Genomic DNA, 14,808 nt, shown 5'->3' with positions numbered 1-14,808 from the left:
GACCAAAGTCCAGGTTATCTCGACCTCGGCTGCTTCCATTTGGTCTGTCCATTCCTAAATGAGCTTCCTAAACCCCCCTACTTAATGGAGATAGAGTAAAATAGTGAATTATTCAATAGGGCTTGAGAGTTAAGCTTCTATGAAATAAAATCTGGATTCTTCTTCAACTACTTTTCTTTTTCCATTTACTTGAGAACTAGGTTTTCTAAGCCTATAATTGATATTACAAATATGTTCTTTCTTAGATAAAGTCACAAACTTTATTATCATAATGATTACGTCAACATGCAGATTTTCATCTTTGTAGATGACACTAATAAGAAATCTTTTTGAATGATTGGCCTAATCTGTATGTTTGGATAACTTGTGTAGTCATTGCAGTTTCACATATGATCAAACAGCAAAGATTTGGTTTACAGCCTCAGCAGGACGAGTAGGAGGATGTCACCGACCGCCTGTAACCTCTGCACAGCGCGCATCAGCACCAGACCCATCTTGCAGCATTTTGCTGGTTGCGCATGAGTAGCATGTTGTACTGAACCAGCCCGCCTCCGAGTGTCACGCTGTGCTGGATCTGCATTTTCGTTCCTCACGGCGATTGGCTGAGGCGGATCTGTCCATGGTGTAGTGATGTAAGCATCTGTGCACGTGAGATATTTTTTGGAGTAGATACATAAATTGTTACAATCAGATATAGTGTTGAGTAACGAGACAGCTTTCACATTTCAAACGATCAGGGATAATTTGATCACACATTCGAATGACTTTTAGTAGGAAATGTGCTTTCTACCTCCTGACCAATGGAAAGCTGGAGGAGGAGGGTGAGAGGAAATTGTGTATAAGCAATTCCTTTTAGTCTCAACAACCTTGAGACGAAAAGGAACAACTACACCTGTATTTATGGAGTTGTATAAGTGCAGTCATTGCCGATACCTGTGTTTCTTTGTGAGTGGTTCCTCTATCAGAGGTGCTGTCTTTGTAATAGCACCCTGCCCATCTGGTCTCAGAAGAACTAGAAGTACAGGATAGACTTGTTGTATTGAGTACTGATCTGTGCTTTCAGGACTAAATTTATTTTTTTAACAGTTTTATGTTTGCAATTATCAAAATGTTTATAAATTCTGTTAATCAAAGAATGTTTATTTTCTAAGGAGTTCATGAATTCATTTATTCCTGATGTGATGCAGTAAGCAACTTTGATATTTTGATCAGTAGTTTCAGCTCAGCGAGCATTATGAAAACCAGTTTGAAACACTTAAGAAGAAAAAAATTATTCTTCATAGACTAATTGATCAATCTTTTTGGCTCCAATTTAACGAGCAAGGTAATTGAATCTATAATAGTACCTCATGTTCTACGGGGGAAATCATATTTAATAATGTAGGTCACAGCATCTTTGTGGCGCATAAGACGGATGTCAGTGGGAAGTCATGAAGTCAAACCAGCACAGCTGCATTTCAAACGACCGATAGTTACCCGGCACGGCTGCAACGTGTGTGTGTGTGTGTGTGTGTGTGTGTGTGTGTGTGTGTGTGTGTGTGTGTGTGTGTGTGTGTGTGTGTGTGTGTGTGTGTGTGTGTGTGTGTGTGTGTGTGTGTGTGTGTGTGTGTGAAGGGAAGGGACTGCGTAGGGGGATGGGTTTGAGTTTTATAGTCTCATCTGTCAAGTGTGTGTGCGCCTTCTCTGAGCCACTCCCCCCTAACCCCCCCCCCCCCTCGTAAGGACCGCGTGGCCTTATATGGAAGATGGATCGTGTGGTGTGAGCGGTATGAACCAATCAGGTTGGTTAGCGGTGATGGAGAAGGGTGGGGATGGGGGAGCGGGGGGGGGGAGCCGGCTTGCCTGGTCTGGGTGGGGTTTTTTCAAGGGGCGGGATGGAGCGAGCCGGCTGCTGTTAGAGAATGAATGATATGCTGCTCGACTCGTACAAACACTGCGCTGGTGTGGCTATTGTGTGCTAAGCGGACAGCACTTTCTACGGATAAGACTGGGGATTTCAGGGAAAATCTGAAATAAATACCGGGGGAACAAATATTTATTTTCCTGAAATGCAACGTGAGTAGCTCATTTAAAAAAAAATGTTTAAATTGAATGTAACCGTGATTGAATGTAACCGTAGCTGATGTGTAGTCGGTGAGAAACAGGCAGAAAGCGCCTTCCTTCTATACACCAGATGTATGATTTACATTTAATACATTCGTATTTAACAGTGTTTTAACGAAAGAATCCACTCGTACCACGATTTGAGCTCAGATGTCACATGATACACAATATGTGTGTCATCTGTACGGAAAGGATCTTTACAACATGTGGCCATCTGTAAAAGGGTGTAAAAGGGTGTGACCCGACCATCGGGCGGGTGCACATCCGTCAGAGGACGTCCCCCTCGTTTGCCTCATTACGGCCCGCATAGTCGTGCACATATTTGAAAGTGGGTGCTAAATGTTGACGTGTCGGGCTGCGTGTCGGGGATGCTGGTGACCACGCACCACGCACCACGCACCCCGTGCCGCGTAAAGCCTGCAGCGCGGCGCGCGCACGGGCTGCTGAGGCCTCCACGGGACGGGTTCACTGATATCCGGTTCGTCTCATGTTGTTGTGTTCTGAACCATCGGGTCCAGACAGCGAAGTGGAGATGGTTGGCATCCTGGGAAGAGGTGGGGGGGGGGGGGGGGGGGGGACTTTGCATGACAATGGAGGGTCAGCAGGGAGGGGCTGGGTTTTGTCTGAACCGCTTGACGGGGGGATTAAACCCAACTGAAGTTTGCAGGCTCGTTTGGGTCTTGGGCCGAGAGGGTGCGCTCTTTATTTCATTAATCAGTGACAACCACTTCAAAAGGTACACGTTCCTCATTGTGTTTGCTCTTGTTGCAGACTCTGCTACATTCATAATGCTCCCCTGATTCCATGATGTCAGTTTGCACAGTGCCAGTGTAATGGACTCATACGTGGCATTAACTGTGGTGGAATAGAAGGAAAGCAGATTGAATTAGATGGAGTAGAGTACATGTTGTACATGTGTTGGATGGCAGATGTTCTGTTGGCAACGAATCAATTACTTGTTTTGATGCCAAATATTTGCTCCAGCTTCTGTGATGTAAAGTACATTGTTTTCCTCTGTATAATATCATTGTAAATTTGATACACTTGTTTTTTGCACTGTGTTTTAAAGAAGAAATCCCCCTTTCTAGCTTTTTCATACTTTGCTGACTATACACAAAAATGAATCCATCAGCAGTTTAATCTGTACTGGAAATACTGAATTACTCAAGCTCAGAAAAGTTGAAGCAAAACCATCTCCTGGCAAAAAAGGTGGGGGGGGCAAAAGTTCAAGGGGAATCCCTTGATCCCAACATCTAAGACACATCTGAAATTGATACCAAACAAGGCTAGGGTTTCATTTTTGGTTTCATGGTGCTTGCCCAAACCACACGGCAGTCCACTGCATCTGAGCCTCACATCACCTGACAGCTGTGTCGTGAGGGATCTGCAGCTGTATTGGAAGTAAGAAGCCTTTATTCTGCTGGCGATTTGAGTCTCTTTTAAAGTGCAGAAATTCAGGAATGCTGGTAAGCCATGTTCGAACATGGAAAATGCCATTTCACCTGTTTTCATTAAACTGAAGGTGTGGAGCTATTTTTTTTCCTGCTCCCTGACCTCACTGGAGCCCGTTTGTCCTCGACTCTCTGGTCATGATAGGCGGCTGTAACAATAGGCTGCTGGTATGTATTTTTTCAGCCCTCTTGAGCAAACAGAGGCTCAGACCTGTGAACCATCAAACTGAGGGTTTTGAATGGGAGGGACAATGATGGAGGTGTGTGTTTGGTGTTGGAGGCGCGGCGATGGTTTATTGTTCAGGGGGCTCGAAAGTGTTGCCCGTGATGAGGTAATAAGTAAAGATTAGGATTCTCCCTCCAGCCCTTTTAAAAATGAAACTGACACTAAAACCATGTAAATGGTACAGCATTATTTATATATATATTAGTTATTGATAAGGTCGGCCAATGGCGATGTTGGGTTTTGTTGACCAAGGCCAATGAAACCCAATGCGTTATTTGCAGCAGGACAATGTTCTCTTTCTGCTTCGCTTCGTATGAGCCCAAAACTTCTGCCGAGCAGCCAAGTTTTGTGAAGAAATATGGCCGTGTAAACAAAAACAGTTTGTAACAGCTACAAGCTGATATTCATTTGTTTAAATTACATATTTGATCTGTATGAATTCAGCTGTGTACAGTCACCATTCGTCGTCATATTTAGAGGAATCTAGAGGAAGTTTAGATCACGTTTGGACACTGAAACCTGCTTAAGAGCACAAAAATACAACTGGATGTGCAAATATAACCTTAACTACAGGTGCTGGATAAAGTAATGTGACCTGGTGCTGGCAGCAGTGGCGTGTGAGTCTTGTGGGTACGAGACGCTCCCGGCCCTCACGCGGTGTCGTTACTGCGTCGCAATTAGACCAAGAGAGCAACTTCTTAAAGAGGGACGTTAAAAGGTATCTTATCACAAAAAAGTGTATCGACTCCTTGCCAGATGAAAAGCTCCTGGCCCAGAATGGACACAGACTAGAAGTCGTTGCTCATCGCATATTGAGCCACGAGTCCACAGCTATAACGTACCTTTCAAATTATTGATAATTTTTACAACAGAAAACTCCTTGTCTCAGTCACATATCTGCCAATGCCAAGAAATATTTTATTCCCGAGGTGATGTTCTGAATAAGTAACCAATCTAGGATACATTCTACAAAGAAGACTCACTGTCACAAATAACCATTACACCTTTTGCCTTTTTGCAGATGCACCTGATACAGTTTTGAGATATTCTTTTTCTGTGTTGCGTATGCACACATGACTGTATCTGTTCATCTCATTCATCCACTGTAAAAGCCTCGACTTGATGTACTGTGCTCCCCTCTCAGTGACCACGTGTGAGCCCACTGCCACGCCTGGAGCCGCGGTGATGGAGCCTCCCCGAGCAGGCGGCCTGATGGAGACGTCCCGCGGTGCACGCGATAGCAAAGCCTCCCTGGATGACTGCACCGTGGACGCGGCAAAGTACGTCCCCCCCCCCCCCCCCCCCCGCAAACACACCCGGGACGCCAAAGCTTTGAGTTACAGGATCCCTGTCGGTGTGAATGTGGTCGTGTCTCCAGTTGACGTGATGCCTCGGGGTGGTGGTTAGGAAGTGTGTGTTGCACAAGTGTCCGTTTTCAAGTGAAACGTGTTTCCCTTTTCTCCGTCTTCAGTGAGTCTTCAGAGGAAGAGTCCACTGGGGAAAGAGAGGAGGAGATCTGTGCACAGGCTGAAGCTCCAGAGGTCCCTGCTGAGCAGGCCTCCAACGCGCAAACAGGTGAGGGGCTGAAGAAAAGCCACCAGACAACGGTGTCTTCAAAGCGTCCTCTGTCCCTTCCTGAACTCTTAACATTGTCGGGGGCGGTGGGGAATACGCAGGCGGATCCACTGGGAGGTTTATTGGCAGTCGAAGCCGAGGTCTCTCTGACCCTTTCCCCTGAGGAAGTGGGCCGAACTCTACATTCTTTCAAAAGAGCAACTTGACTTCCCTTTTCCTGCCTGGTTTTTCCACTGCGAACTTTGACATTCCTTCCTGTGTTCTAAGAAGGAAAATCCTGACACGAGTACTTTCGTGATGTTTGTTGTTACACGTTATGTTAACTTTAGCTGTTTGTGTTTTGTCATCATCTGTGTTTACTATTATACTATTCGTTCTTGGTGAAAAATGAACATCCATAATGTTAATTGTGTACCCATCAAAGTGATTTGTGACCTCTCCACTCACTGCAACATGGTTACAAATAAATAAAAAGAAACATGGCAGTTCGATGATCAGACAAAATGAAAAGAAGCCCACGGTTTCACTTTGTGAGGTCGGAGCACTAAGCAGGGTGTGCACACCACGAGGGCCCGTGTGGAACCAGGAAGTTCTGCAGACCGAGTCCTTTCGTTATCTCTTTTGTTCTCATTCATCTTTTTCAAATGGATCTCTGCATACAGAGTTAACAAAAAGATTAGACGCCACGTTGTGTGTTTTTTTAAAATAATTGTTTACTATCTAACTCCTTCTTGTGAGAACGTTTGTTCCTCTAAGACCGTTGGTGTGATGGTGAGAAATTTACTACTTGGGAAACTTAGAACAGTCTAATCAGAAGAAAGTGCCTGTGTGTCTTTTATTGTAACACCAGAGGGTTTGTAGCATCTCCTTCAGTGCAATAAATGGAGGTTTGCACAGACTAGAGGAACTAGCAGAACCTTTTAGTTCTGCCCGTTTCAACAAACAACAACTTCCTTGCTCATTTGTTTTTTTTTTCTTCTTCCAGTGAACACCAAGCGACCGAACTCCCTTCCGGTGGCAGCGGCAGAAGGGCTCGGCCTGTGCACGTCACGGGGCGACGCCGAGGTGAGGCTGAGGATGGGCGACTCGGGCTTGGCTGCCGAGACCCCTCTGACCGTCAACCAGATGTTCACCTCGGCTGTGGAGCACTTTGGCGACTTCAAAGCTCTGAGCTGGAAGGAGGGCGCGCAGGAGAAGAGCCTGAACTACAGAGAATATTACAAGAGCTGCCGCGCAGCTGCCAAGAGCTTTCTTAAGGTAGTTGTTCTATCTTATGATGAATTCTGCTCACCTACAACTTTCCTCCCACATTCTCTGATCCTGAGCTGTTGCTTTCCTTCTCCAAGCTGGAACATGTTGGTCTGGGTTTCATCCGTCCAAACAATCTGGTTCCGAAACTGATTAGGCTTTTTTTTAGACATTTTGGCAAAGTCTAATTTGACCTTCCTGTCCCTCATTGTCATCAGCGGTAACATTCATGCGGTGGTCTCTTCATTGGCGACTTGTCCACCAAGGAAAGAACGCTGCGATCATCTATTTGAGATGTTTTCCATGCTCTTCTGGGCCTTTTGGTGTCGATGGGCTTGCCAGTAATTCCTTCTTTTTAAGAATGTCCCATCCTTATCTTTCTGCTGTGGGCCTGATAATAGCTTCCTTCACTGACACTGACCCCTCTTCACTCTGCATGCTGAGTGCTCCAAGCTACCAAATGCAAACATAACGTTTTGAATCAACTCTGGAACTTGTATCTGCCTAATTTGACTTGGAAAAACGGGCCACACCAAGCCATGAAACCGTCTGGCAAACAGTTGGCCAATCACTTCCAAGCATTTGAAAATGGGGACGACTGTGTAAAAATGGCCTAAACTGTTAATGTGGTGTTTTTGTTTTGTTATATCCATTGAATTAAAGCTGAATCTACACTTAGACCAAATATTCTCTGCTTCAGTTCAAATTATTTAGAGGTTTGCAAAGAGGCAACATTTTAGATAAATTGTGTCGTCATAAATATTCATATTGAATTCTCTGGCTCCCTCTGTTCTTATTACAGTATTATGTGGGATGGTTTTAGCGCTACGTATCAGTAGTAGTTGGACTGATTTCAGTGCATGTGTGAGAATATAATTTCTCTATTAAACTTGCAGGGACCCTAAAATCCCCCGATAACAGCAAGCAGTCCAAACAAACAACCAAAAAGCAGATTACATTCTACCTTCAACGTACCTGCTGAATTACAAACGGAATCAGAGAATGAAAATGTCATCTCTGTGATATACTCAGAAAGCTTGTTCTTTATTTTTTCACAGCTTGGTTTGCAGCGTTACCATGGCGTCGGCATCCTGGGTTTCAACTCGGCTGAGTGGTTCATCTCTGACATTGGCGCTATTTTGGCTGGGTGAGCTTCTTCTCTCAGCTGGTCATTCTGGATGACCTGTGGGTTCCCTCACTCCCGTTGTCACTGCCGGCTCTGGGCTCTTGTTTGTGCGCATGTCTTCCACAGCTGAGTAGTGTGATCCAAGACTCGAAAAGTGAGTTCATCGCAGCGTAGGACCGGTGGATCAGCACGTGGCCTCTGAGCTGAGACGTCTTGAATAACGGGTGAAAGCACAGCGCCCAACAGGCGGCGGATGAACTTCCAAGTTGAAAGCAACCAAGCACATTAATAATGACCATGGCGATTTGCAAGTTATGCTTGTACCTTACGAGTACTTCTTCAACTCCTGATCTGTAGGCAGATCACAAGCTAAGTTACCTGCAGTGTTTGAGCCTCCAACAGAAACTCTGTGCTTCCTTCAGCAAGCAAAAATGAGCTGAAATTTGTAATCAATAACAGAAGCCATTGATTAGTCAAGTGTGTGTTTCACCAGACCACACATCTGTGACATTGGGGTTTTCTGCCCCATTTGATCTGTGATTATGATGAGAATGCAGAGTGCGGTACGTCCATCCCAGACTCCCACGCTCTGCTCCGCGCTGGGTGACGCGTGACAACAGGACTGTGTTAACTCGTCAAACCTGAAGAGCCAAATCAGATGTTTTGTCTTTTTAACTCGGTGGAAAGCCGGGAACGCTGCTACGTCTGGTCCTTAATCACTGCAATGGTATCGATTGACATCTGATTGCGAGAGTATTTCTTTTGGCTCCGCTGCAGCGGGTTTGCTGTTGGCATCTACACCACCAACTCTCCCGAGGCCTGCCAGTACGTAGCCGACAACAGCAAGGCCAACGTCATTGTGGTGGAGAATCACAAACAGCTGCAGAAAATCCTTCAGGTGAGATCAGAATGAGTTGTGTATGCAGACATCTATGAATGCAGGACAGGCAAAAAGGCAACAATCTTCTTCTATTAAGTGAATTTAAAACATTTCACTTACAGTTTCTTTTTAGACTGAACAATACAGTATGTATTAAATTGTTATGAATATTACAGTCTACTTGTCAAGGATAGTCGGCTTTATGTGGGATTGTGTTCTCTTTGTTAAAGGTTGAGGACAAGCTGCCACACTTGAAAGCCATCGTCCAGTACAAAGATGAAGTGAAAGAGAAAAGACCAAATCTGTACTCCGTAAGTCACAGTTTGTTCATGGCAAACACAAACAAATGAGCTGAGTTAAACCTGCCTGGTCTAAGTGGTCTGGTTTGTGCACGGCAGTGGGCGGATTTCATGGAGTTTGGCCGCGATGTGCCGGACGCGCGCCTCGATGACATCATCTCCGGCCAGAAGCCCAACCAGTGCTGCACGCTCATCTACACCTCCGGCACCACAGGCCAGCCCAAAGGAGTCATGCTCAGCCACGACAACGTGAGTCACACGGGCCCCTGGAAATAGACACGGGTCACATGTTTGACTCCTGGAACTTATACGTGAAACTTGCAAATGGAGCTGACAGACCTTCACATTTCAGCTCACGGCTTGTTGGGCAAGTTTCTATTTCGGTTCGAGTTGAGAACCTCGAGGAATTTACTTGGCTCTGTTTTTGTTTGTTGTTAAAGACAATGAAGGTGGACAAATGATGTGACGGAATGTAACCTCAAGTACTCTAAAGAGAACTTCTACATCTCACAGTTTGATAACTTAGTTTGCGGATTCAAGTTATAAATCAAATAAAAATCTGAATCATTATTATAGATTAAGCTAAGATGGAGTTAACTTATGGGAGTTAACAAACACTTTCACTGTTCTTCTCTTCATCTTGCATGGAGCATGTCTGTATGCGACTTCCCATACGTGAAATAATAAAGGCGCCCTCTGCGTGCCCTTCAGATAACGTGGACCGCGCTCTCCACCGGCCGCCACGTCAGTCTGACCAACGCCACTCAGAACCAGGAGGTTGTGGTCAGCTACCTGCCGCTCAGCCACATCGCTGCTCAGATGGTCGACATCTGGGTCACCATGAGGGTCGGAGGGGCGACCCACTTTGCCCAGCCGGATGCGCTGAAGGTGAGATGAGAGTGGTCTTTAGTACAAAAACACATGAAACGTGGCCCATCATGAACGGCACAGATTTCGGATAAAACGGGAAGAACTTCATACAGCAGCTGTCATTCATGCAGTTTGTTTGATTTAAATCAGATTTGCGACGTTGATATGAATTTGTATATCTCCTTTCATGCAGACAATGTCTAAATTTCTCTACACGGATTCTTTTTGTTTGCAATTGAGCAAGTGAAATGTACAATAAAAATAAATGTAGCGCCCAATAAAATGCAGTTCTCATAAAATATGATTAGGGAGAGTTTAAAGATTCTAAAATTGGGAAGGAGGGTATTTCACGGATAAAAAAACGGAAAGGATGATTTTTAGTGATGGTCGCCTTTTGAAGCCTAATCATGTGCCATAACGTGTCCTTTCATTGCATCATTTCACCACCCCTATGCATTCATCAGCATGTCCCGAGGGTGTGATTCAGTAGACATGAAAAGCTCATTTGTTATTCATGCAATAGTTCCCAAGGACATTGGGGGGGGGCCTTTCTGCTCATTTCCGCTTTATTTCCTAAAACAGGGCTCCCTGGTAAACACTTTGAAGGAAGTGCGTCCCACGGCCTTCATGGGCGTCCCGCGTGTCTGGGAGAAGATGCAGGAGAAGATGAAGTCGGTCGGAGCCAAATCGTCAACTGTTCGCAGGAAACTGGCCTCTTGGGCCAAAGATGTCGGCCTGCAGACCAATTTGACCAAAATGAATCCGTACGTATGGGGTATTAAATTAAAGCTTTATTTAGAAGTGCTGTTTACATCTTTGGGTTTTCTTTTTTATCAAACCACTAGCTATTCTCTAGATCAGGGATTCTCAACTGGTGGGTCGCGACCCACTAGTGGGTTTTTAATGGGTCGCGGACCTAAAATAAAAATTAGAATAAAAAAATAAAAAATCATCCTGTGATTTTATTTTGAAGGGACTTTTTTAATGCGGCGGAGTGTCGTTTTATTTGCCTGCTCGTCCGTCCATGTTTTCAGCAGCGTGTGCCAGGTCGGGTCAAACCATTCTGATATGGGGGACACTTTGGGTTTTTAGGATAATTAAACATCCTGATTATAAATTATAAAATTCAGCTTATGAATTTGATTTTGAATAAATTTGAGAAGTTGAGAATGTTTCTCGATTCGGGTCGCGGCTCGTCATCAAGGGGTGATGGTGGGTCCTGGAGCCAGAACCAGTTGAGAACCTCTGCTCCAGATGTTCTAATGACATTGTGTCTCGTCTTTTGTGCGGTTTTGTGTCTTCTCTCAGGAGCGAAGCGGCTGGCCGCACGCCCATCAGCTACAAAATAGCCAAACAGCTCGTGTTCAAAAAGGTGCGTAAGGCTCTGGGCCTGGACCGCTGCAGCAGGTGCTACACTGGTGCTGCTCCCATAACCAAAGACACCCTGGAGTTCTTCCTCAGCCTGGACATCCCTCTGTACGAGCTGTACGGCATGAGCGAGAGCACCGGACCTCACACAATCTCCGTCGCCGAGGCCTTCAAGCTCACCAGGTACGATTTTTCTCTCTTCCATTTCCTTTTAAACGAATCAGAACCCACTCGTTGAACCCAAGTGTGCTGCAGTTGTGGCAAGGAGATCCCAGGGTGCAAGACCAAGCTGCACAGCCCAGACGAGGAAGGGAACGGGGAGCTGTGCTTCTGGGGCCGTCACGTCTTCATGGGTTACATCAACATGCCCGACAAGACGGAGGAGGCTCTGGACGCGGAGGGTTGGCTGCACTCCGGGGACCTGGGCAGACACGACCAGAACGGGTTCCTCTTCATCACCGGGAGAATTAAAGGTGCTTCTTTTCTAATCGCATATATTCCTTTCAGAGTGAGCCAACACTCGGGTGGATTTGCACTGGATCCAGAGAAAGATGAAGACTCTTCTCCTTTACTGTCTCAAATGGAAACGTGGATTCAGTGTCCTGTTACTGCCTCTGAACATTTGTTATCAGTAAAGTTTGTTACTTAACTGGGATCTTCTTCCAGAGCTGATCATCACTGCGGGAGGAGAGAACATCCCTCCTGTTCCCATCGAAGATGCTGTGAAGGAGGCCGTGCCGCTGATTAGTAATGCCATGCTGATCGGAGACAAGAGGAAGTTCCTTTCTATGCTGCTCACCATCAAGGTGAGTTCTCTTATTTTCATGCCGTGTCCTCGTGTTACCCTGAGAAACCAGGTGATGTTAAATAGTCTCGCTATTGTATAACCCATCGAAAGAGAAAAGGGACCAATGGTTACGCCATGAGCTGAACTCAAGGAGATGTGTGCTGGATGTGACCGGCTGCTGGACACGGGGAAGGACATCAGATGGAGAATGACGTGTCAGCGACTCTGCATCTGAGCCCTGGAGACATCTTATAATACTTTTGATCTAATCTCAACAGGAGCCAATATGCATATCATGTTTGAACTGATAAGAATGCAGCTTTTGAGATGCCATCTAAAGGGCTTTATAGAAAACAGAGTCCAAATTGTAATAATGATTGGCATGTATTTAAAAGAAATAAGTGGTTTAATGGAACTTTTTCACTGTTTTTCTCTCTAGTGCCAGCTAAACGCAGAGTCGGGAGAACCAGAGGACGAACTGACACCGGAAGCCATTGAGCTCTGCAAGAAGTTGGGCAGCGACGCCACCAAAGTGTCAACGATCGCAGGCGGCCAGGACAAAGCGATCCACGCCGCCATTCAGGAGGGAATCAACCGAGTGAACAAGGAGGCGAGCTCCAACGCGCAGCGCATCCAGAAGTGGATCGTTCTGGATCGGGATTTCTCCGTGTCGGGAGGAGAGCTGGGTGAGTGAGACGGGAGACGAAGAGGACAGATGTGTCTGTGAAACCTGCAGAGTGTTGTGTTCACAATGGAGAGTGCAAATAAACGTCGTGTGTAGATGTATTACTTTTCTTAATTCCAAAGACGTTAATAGTGATTTAGTACGAATAGACTTTTCTAACACACGGATAGGGACATCTTTACTATTTTCTGACCTCATAGTCAAAATGACAAAAATAATTAAAAAATAACATATATTCAATTGTTAACTAGAATCAATTGTTAGTTACAGCATTACAACAAAAGATATAATGAACCAAATTCCTAATTTAAGTTAATGCATTAACTTAAATTAGAAAGCAGCAGATTGTAGCAGTGACTCACATGTAATACTGACATACAATAATCATGTGTACCGTTGATACAGTAGTGGTTGATGCAGACGAGGTCCACAGGACGTAGGACCCACCTTTTGGACTAAATCCTTTCCAGTCTGACCTGTGGTTTCCAGAAGTGACACGTGACTCCTTACTTGTTCCTCCTCAGGCCCGACCATGAAGCTGAAGAGGCCGGTGGTTGTGAAGATGTACAAGGAGCAGATCGACAGCTTTTATAAGGAGCTGGCGACTCCAACGAGCCCCGACTTTCCGCTGCCTGCCAAATGAAGCCGAAGCAGCTCCTCATTCAGACTGTCGCAGTCATTAATCCAGCCATTACTCTTCTGTCTAAATGTTTTGATTGCCTTAAAGTTGTGTCGCTCTGTCTCGGTTTCACGTTTGCTCCGTTGCATCTGAGGAGGCATCGTGGAATCGCTCCGCGGTCCATGAGTGGAGGTCAGCTGTTTGCTGGGAGGAACCGGGATCTCAGATCCATGAAGTAGCAGCAGCTGTTTGTGAGGAAGGTTTATTTTGCTGCATTACTTGAGATCAGTGGCCGAATCCAAAAAGTTGGTAGAATGTTTTTAAAGATTTATTTCTTATTCAATGTGTTTTTCTTAATTTATTTTTGGTTTACCAAAGTTTACATGGGCAAATGACTCCATTTGTAATTTAACAATCCTATGCAAATGTTTTCTGGCATTTTACATGTATTTGGTCGTTTTCCCGTCTTTGTCTGTTATTTTTTATATGTTTTCAAAGAAAGTCAATGTTTTCTCCAGAGGTAGTTGCAGTTAGAGGTGTGGATCTCCATCTCATAGCTTAGCAGCCACATTTTGTTTTTCATGCTGTGAAGACGCCATTGAAGCCATATCTCTTCCCTTTTGGAAGTGGAAGGTCATTCTCTGTTGTTCTTAGACTCAGCTGCCTGCTTCTGTTGAAATGTTTTATGTCAAGCCCCTATGTACTTTTTGTGGAATATTGTAAATATATTTTGCCTACACCATCATGTTTATTTTTTACATGTATTAAGCACCGCTATAAATCTTATGCGGAATTATTTGCAGTCAATCAAAGAAACAAATACTTATTTGGAATGGAAAATGTACAAAAGTTATATACAGCTTCAATGGCAAGTATATCGACTGGTCTGTTGCCATCCCTCGTGCAAATAAATGTACATGTTTAAGGTTTTGATCCAGAGACTTTGCCCTCGAAGGCATTTCGAACATCTTTGAACAAAATGTTTGAAAAAGGAAGTGAAAGAGTTTGTAGTCCAAAGAGCTGATCTTGTATATGAAGTAATTCTGTATATAATGAGCATATCTTAGGTATTTGTTGTACTCTAGGTGGTTCACAGTCAAGGCGGGTTTGGCGGTTATGGTTTGCTCAAAGGAACTTGTTCAGGGTATAAAAACAGAGACATTATTATGTGTGTGTATGAAGTTAAATAAGGAATGACGGTGATCCAGTGTCTGGATTTACCTGATCTGAAAGAACTAGTCGAGAATATCAGGGTTGAAATGTAGAAATATTCATGAAGGAGAAAAAGGATGCATGCATGTTTCTGGCTACAGACGTGTGAATGTTGGGTGTTTGATCACGGAATAAAACTTTGAATTCCCTGATGTGCTGAACTCGTTATTCTGTCAGTGAGGCCTGATAAATACAATGAAATTAATTTGTTTTCTTCAATGGGAGCAATGAAACTGTATTATACTATAATAGAATCGATTTGTTGAATATATTTCTAATTATTTATCTGAATCATCAATGTACCCCTGCGAAAGGTAGAGGAACACTCAGCAACACACACTGACGGCGTTACCTCTTTT

At 44.6% G+C, this 14,808-nt stretch overlaps 1 protein-coding gene across 1 annotated transcript; it reads left to right on the top strand.

Moving 5' to 3' along the window:
• Window positions 1–1,859: 1,859 nt before the first annotated feature.
• acsbg2 (acyl-CoA synthetase bubblegum family member 2) lies at window positions 1,860–14,601 on the top strand. Its single transcript, XM_037469684.2, has 15 exons — window positions 1,860–2,055; window positions 4,925–5,060; window positions 5,252–5,355; window positions 6,341–6,612; window positions 7,662–7,750; window positions 8,507–8,627; window positions 8,840–8,920; window positions 9,008–9,157; window positions 9,620–9,796; window positions 10,361–10,542; window positions 11,087–11,329; window positions 11,402–11,619; window positions 11,813–11,952; window positions 12,373–12,619; window positions 13,143–14,601. The coding sequence occupies exons 1-15, from the start codon at window positions 2,049–2,051 to the stop codon at window positions 13,259–13,261; spliced, it is 2,286 nt and encodes a 761-aa protein (XP_037325581.2). The 5' UTR covers window positions 1,860–2,048; the 3' UTR covers window positions 13,262–14,601.
• The last annotated feature ends 207 nt before the right edge of the window (window positions 14,602–14,808 follow it).

This window comes from Pungitius pungitius, chromosome 7 (genome assembly GCF_949316345.1).
Source record: "Pungitius pungitius chromosome 7, fPunPun2.1, whole genome shotgun sequence".
Classification (NCBI taxonomy): domain Eukaryota; kingdom Metazoa; phylum Chordata; class Actinopteri; order Perciformes; family Gasterosteidae; genus Pungitius; species Pungitius pungitius.
Note: the sequence above shows the minus strand (reverse complement) of the source record. Positions and strands in the feature narration are given on the sequence as shown.

Coding starts and splice junctions, on each gene's coding strand:
- acsbg2 (XM_037469684.2), top strand. Junction 9,797..10,360: donor CCCAGCCGGATGCGCTGAAG/GTGAGATGAGAG, acceptor TTCCTAAAACAG/GGCTCCCTGGTAAACACTTT. Junction 10,543..11,086: donor AATTTGACCAAAATGAATCC/GTACGTATGGGG, acceptor GTCTTCTCTCAG/GAGCGAAGCGGCTGGCCGCA.